At 27.1% G+C, this 7062-nt stretch overlaps 1 protein-coding gene across 2 annotated transcripts in view; it reads right to left on the reverse strand.

Annotated features, from left to right (window-relative positions):
- Nucleotides 1-4894: 4894 nt before the first annotated feature.
- Nucleotides 4895-7062, reverse strand: part of LOC122634141 (4-coumarate--CoA ligase 1-like) — a 5223-nt gene continuing 3055 nt past the window's right edge. Inside the window, exon 9 of one of the 2 annotated variants that reach the window (XM_043822775.1) lies at nt 4895-6984. In XM_043822775.1, the coding sequence (XP_043678710.1) occupies nt 6823-6984 (162 nt within the window). In that variant the 3' untranslated portion in view covers nt 4895-6822. Of the gene's footprint in view, nt 7043-7062 lie in introns of both variants that reach the window. The other variant, XM_043822776.1, reaches the window with a different exon arrangement.

Below are 7062 nucleotides of genomic sequence, written 5' to 3' on the forward strand. Positions count from 1 at the left end.
GGTACGATTTTATAGAAAAATTTGTGATTAAAACCTCACGAGAATTTAGTTATTGATTACATTCTTTCCAACGTTAAGGTATCCGAAGGAGAGCTTCAAAAATTGGTGGAACAAAATATGGTGGATAGTTATCATCTCCGCGGAGGTGTTAAATTTTTGGAAAAAATGCCCTATACTCCAACCGGAAAAATTAGCAGGAAAGATCTTAAACTAATGGCTAAAAATTACCAGGCTAAATAATCGTTTTCGTTGAAATATTTTCTTTAGTTGATGATTTGTAATTTTTCAGATTGCAATAAATGAATGTTTGTAATGATATGTAATACCCATCAGAATTTATTTATAATATATTTATAATACATTTTTGTATTATTATTTTTTCGAAGTAATATATATATATATATATTTATATATATATATATTTATATACATATATATTTATATATATATGTGTGTGTTTGTGTGTGTGTGTGTGTATGTGACGTTATATGATTCGGTGTGTTAAATAAATATTTTTCTGTTGGATTCGCTCGATCGAAAATGCAAAAATGTCTTTAAAATACCATTGCAGCGATAAAAGATCGAAAACCGATAAAACACTAAATATTTTACAATTTTTTTCTGCAGCCGACTATAGATTTTTTTATAATTAGATGATAAAGATTTCACAATAAAATTGTACTTACCTTAGTAAAGTACTTTTTGTACTTTTCCATATATAAGTTTAAAAAAAATGTAGAATAATATGTACAAAATGCAAATTAATATTATATATGCTCGTTTATCTTGACGAATATTTTATGCTTCTCAAATTACCGATTTAAGTAAACTAAATTTCATAAGAAATTCGATCTTTGTTTAGAATATGCATCCTAACAAACGATACAATGATACAGGATTATATTCTTTAAAAATTCACAAATTTATAATATAATTTATTACATTTTACAATAATGAATGACCTCATCAATTTTGCATCACTATTTCACCTGAACAAAAAGAAATATAAATAATTTTTTGATAGGCTCAGTCTCTCATGAAATATTCTAATTTTTCGAAATAAACAAAACATCTTGTATATTCTAAAATATTTAAAAATCCAAGGTAATATATCACAGAGTGTTCGCAATAATCCGAAATTGAACTTTTGGAAATATTGTCATTTAATTTGTGTCACATAATTAAGCAAAACATTCTATTGCGTGACCCTATTATGTGCCGTATAATTATTTATGGTAAAAATAAAATATTTTATAACGAATTGAAACATGAATAAACTGTTATTCTTTCACATAATGCAATGTAATATCAAAAGATGGAATTGATGTCAAAAATTAAGCAACATCGTCTCCAGAACTTTTTTCTTTGAGAAATTGTTTCTTTTTTACCTGTCTTTTGATTTATAAATTTGAATTAAAATGCGAAGTATGTTCTGCTTTTGCTCACTTTGTTTAACTTTTTAAAAGGTAAAATTAATTTTGTAGTGTAAATAAAATTTATTTTCTTTTAATAACAGATTGATTTCAATTCATTTTTCAATTAAACGATAGCCAACATGTGGAATAAGTTTAACGATGTAATAACAAATTTTACCATATCCTAAACTTGTATCTAAAAGATTTACATATATACAACTTCTTTAAAAATATTTGGAAATACTTATACCTGTGCTTATTATTGGCATAATCTATGTATTATAAAAGCAGGGATGTTGAATAGTCTTAACACTAATTACATAAAGACAAATTTGGACGTATTAAATACATTTGTTCAAGACATATCCAACTATCGTTAAAGATAATATAGATCTTCGTTTATCTTAAAAAGAAAAGAATAAATATAGTCGATTCATTATACAAAGATATACTTTTTTAGTAAATAATAACATGTTTTGAGTATATTCGATAACTCGATAAAAACAAAATCGAACTCGCATAATTATCGATAATTGCATGACTATTAATTTTTGCGAAAAATCTTTATTATTTTTTTTTCTCTGCACTTTGACTTATACGTAAATCAATGAAACGATACACGCGTAACAGTTTAAAAGATAATTTAAAGAGAAGTTATAGTATTTCAACTATTCTTGTTCCTAATAGCGTAGCAGTATTTCCAGTACATGCTAGTCCAAAAATAAAATCAGTAAATATATGCAAAGTAATTACAAGTGACTAGAAATATAAAAGAGACTGGGATCATAAATTTCAAAAAACTCCTTCGTATCTAAATATAATGAGTTCGTATATGACGATAAACTTCCGTATCGTTGTATTTCCCCGTTCAAACGGTGCTGATTTATATCAAAAGATTTATTTATAAATCTACTATCACGTCTGGTGAACGCTCGTGTAACTAACATAGATAGTGATGAAATCATGCGAATCTAGACATAAAGTAGGGGGTGGATTGAAGCTGACGCTTGAGTTTTTTTAAATGGATCTTTGATCTTTTTTGACATAAATTCAAATATAACGAAGCTATCGAACAAAAAGAGATCTTTTTTGCTCGAGTGCTTCAGTTTTTGGAATTCAAAGCAACCTCTAGACCAATTAAATCAAATTCACAGTATTTGACATCCGTCCAGCGGTATTTAAAACCTCTTAAGTTCCTCGTACCCAAAAAGCTCAAAAAAAAAAAACAACCGATACTTATATCTAATAATTATTAGATATCAATAGAATAATAATTTATTTTTGTAATTATCGATAAATGTATTGAAATCCGCATGCGATCTTTATAATATTATCATAAAACAACTGCAAATAATAATATTTATAAATAATTAGGAACATTTAATGAAAGAACTTATAAAAAAAAAACTTTCTCGTGAAATTCCTCTTTTTCGATTAAAGCGTCTATGTAATACACTACCAAGTATGAGGAAGATATGAGATCTCAAAGATTGTATACTTACGAAATAAAATATGTATTCTCTACTATATAGTTTTGGTTCAAAAAACGTTCGTAAACTGTTAAAATAATATTGTGTAAAAAATGTATGTAAAAAATGTTTCGACTCCTGCCGAAGTAACAGTTTTTATAAAGATCCTATAAGGATTTAGAAGAAGCAATTTGCATCATTGGTAACTAAATGTTATTATTTCTAATTTTCTCTCTCTTCTTAGATCTTGATTAATTCTTTTAGATTTTTACGGAAGAAGCGGGGTCTCCTCGCTGGCGACATATGTAAATCAAGTTTTTACGTTCCGGTTTTAACTACACTTGATCTCTTATGTTTACGTCTACTTGAAAAAATGTGTTCTAAAAATAGCTAGATAAGTGATCACTTGTTTACATAAGCCGGATTTAAGCCACGTTCCCTTGGCTGTTCGTCGCTTCTAGTTTTATAATGATTTACTCCAACGATGAGAACAGACGTAATTCTTAACCGATTTTGATAAACAAAATCTCATTTCAAAAACAAAGTTTTTAATTTATGATTCTGATTTCGAATTTTTAAAAAAGCTTTATTTAAAAAAAAATGGTATTTTTTGCACAATAGTTTATATACAAATATAATGCTTTTTCAAAAAGTCAAAAAAGCGTGATCCTATATTGAACCTTTGTCTTTAAAATGAAATCTTCATCCAAATTGGTCAAAAATTATGCTTGTTTTCATTGTTCGTGTAAAGGCTGTTTCTGACATTTTTCGCGAAGAAAAAATTTTGTATAATGACGCCTCTTAAAATCTGTGGCAAAAGAAAAAAAGCTTGTATCTCACTAATGATTTTTATATGCATTCTCAAATAGTATATGTTTTGTTTCCGTGAAATAGATGATTTCCTGCTTGTTTGTATGAATACATCGATGATGCTTAGATCTTCTGAATCATCCCAAATGAAAAAAAATGCGTTTCACAATATTCACACGAAAAAGCTATGATAATCATTCAGAAATTTTAGACAGATAATTCTATGGCAAAATTAAATAAATATATGTTCAATCAATGGATCTAAGTTTCTAAAATATTGTTAAATTTTGGAATAATTTGTAGTTCCTTTTATATTTTATTAAATAGAAATAAAAATTCTATAAGCAGTGTGTAGCGCATTAATAAGTATCTAAATTCGTAATTCAGTTATCGTAAATTCTCAAGGCTGAATGGTTTCGATGATTCTTTTTATTATATAGATAAAAATGAATATAATTAACTAATATATTTTTTTTTCTTATTTAACAGTTTAGTAAGATGTTACAATTCAATCTCTCATTTATTCTCATATTTATTTCTCATAATATCTCATATTTATTTCCTCCACTAATGATTGACGTAAGTTATACGGTGATCTGTTCTGATAAGACATAATATCAGTTTTGTTTAATGGCAAATGCATATAAAATATATAAATTCATCAATTATTTTTCCAAAAATAATAATTAGTGAATATATACTTATATATTATATATTATTCTTATAAATATCAAAACACGAGTTCGTTTCCATATTATCTACGCAATTTGTTTTCAGCACTATTCTTTTTATGATTTACATTTTTGTGAGAATAATGTACTTTACATTATTACTATTAAAACTACTATTACTATAATAATAATAATATATAATATAATAATGTAGTAATAAGAACAATGATAAGAAGAAATAGAAGGACATATTTATATTTATCATGAGTACCTTTTGCCTGAAATTATTGATCCCGTAATTTTTCGAGCCACCATTAACAACGAATAACATGCCATCATTGTTTTTATTTATTATAATATAAAATCTATATAATGTTTAAGTACATTTTTTTATTGTTATTATTATAATATTATATTACATTTATAATATATTATATTATATTATTATTATTATTATTAATAGTAGTAGCAGTAATATTTGAAGTAATATAGAGTAGCATGGAAAATCATGTAAAAAGAAACACCCATAGATAGTGGAAATAAACTCATGTTTTAATTTATATTAAAATAATATAATATATAAGAATTCACTAATTACTTTTGACAGGAATCTTGTTTTTTATAAAAATTTATATACTAAGTATAATATGTATCAATTATATTTATTATTTTCTATGCATTTGTTGTAAAACAAATACGTGCTGATGTCATATCTAGCACGGGTCATTGCGACCATCAAAAATGATAGAAATATGAAAGATTAAAAAGTTAAGTTCACACCCTACTAACACAACTACTCTAACCACGTAAACCAATTGTTATGTACGCCTGTGAGAGGTATAACCAAACAAGCTTATACATTGATACGATAAATGTATGGTGAGGACAATGGTCTCAGCTTGTCCACTTATAGTTCATATTTTATTTATACCTGTCAATGAAATCACACACGCTTCGAGCGAAAAATGATAAAGTCCCGTAATATTGAAAAAAAAAGGATGGTAATATGTAAAGATCTTTTTTATCGGTTAAATCAAACAAATTTTCATGGTTTAGCATTTTTGTATTAGATGGCTTCTCTGAATAACTAACGAGTATGTTCTTTCCAAGTTTGTTCAAGGATTCGTCATCAAGTAAGGCATCAAGCGGACTCTATCTTAGACGGCATGAAACCAGACTTCAAAACTCATATATATTCTCTCTTATTATCCATAATGTTGAGATAAAAATGGATTGGTAGGAAGTTCTGTGTTGCGGTCTAATGAATAAGGTCGTACCGTGAAGAAGATCTAATGAGTAGGTTACCGACAACAAATAGAGCTAACAAATGGACCCTACCCAAGATGCCATAATACATCTTCTCAAAACTTTGTTTTCAACTATTATTTGATTGCTATCGAGGCAATGCTACTGTATAAGTAGATCGCTATAGTAGTAATAACTTATGTGTTACTAGTTTTTAAATGCATATCCATTTGTTGCATATTCTCGTATCATTTTACTGTTATATATTATCATCATTACTTATTATCGTTGATTATTTATAAGGATATCGCATATCCTTATAAATACGGAGAATACTATCTGTCCTTTATCTATCCACATCGATATGCAACTGTAATACGATACGAGGATACACAACAATCGAATACGCATGTCTTTATGTAATCTTTTGCTTTTATGTTTCCAAAGTAACAAACTGAAAAATTAAAAAAATCGTAAAATATAGCAAAAATATTAAAAATATTCGAAAGTTAAGATTTGAGAAAATGAGAATGGAATTAAATACGTTCTAAAACAATACGTAAATTATGAAAACAGACAATATAAATATGTACAAAGACAAATACAAAAAAAAATATCAGACTAAACATAAATTTGAATACACTACGATGTGTTTATATGCAGTCAATATGATTATATAGTTTACATATGAGTCTAATCAAACCAATGACTTATAGATTTTACGAATACAAATCACGCACGTAACAGTCTTTATTACATCTGGAACAGATTACACATGCCCAGTGTCTACATGAAACACATTCAAGTCAAAGTACTTTAGACTTGAAAATGGAATATCATAATTCCTCATATTACAACCATTTCCGATGGTTCTTTTATGTGAATAGAATTCCTCTGTCCGGTGATCGGTTGACAATAGAACATATTTGATCTTACTATAAAACAAGTATCTATATCTATGTCTATGACACACGGACTTCACAAACAAGGGAACTATTAAAAGGTTTGGCCTTCGATGAAACACCGTTATCGAGATATGTATAATGAAATTTTCTATACATATTATTCTCTATTATAATAATAACATTCTCTATTATTATAAATATTTTCTATACATATTATTCTCTCTTACCATATCTTACAAGAATCCATTTATCATAAATTGAAAATTTCTAACCTCCTATTAAAAAAAAAACATTTCAGGGAAAACGATCATTTGGTCTGGTAATTTTTAGCCATTACTTTAAGATCTTTCCTGCTAATTTTTCCAGAAGGTGTGTGCGGCATTTTATCCAAAAATTTAATACCGCCGCGGAGATGATAACTATCCGTCATATTTTTTTCCACCAATTCTCGAAGCTCTCCTTCGGATACCTGAACGTTGGATAGAATGTAATAAATAACTAAATTCTCGTGAGGTTTTAATCACAAATTTTTCTATAAAATCGTACC

This window comes from Vespula pensylvanica, chromosome 14, assembly GCF_014466175.1.
Source record: "Vespula pensylvanica isolate Volc-1 chromosome 14, ASM1446617v1, whole genome shotgun sequence".
Taxonomy (NCBI): Eukaryota; Metazoa; Arthropoda; class Insecta; order Hymenoptera; family Vespidae; genus Vespula; species Vespula pensylvanica.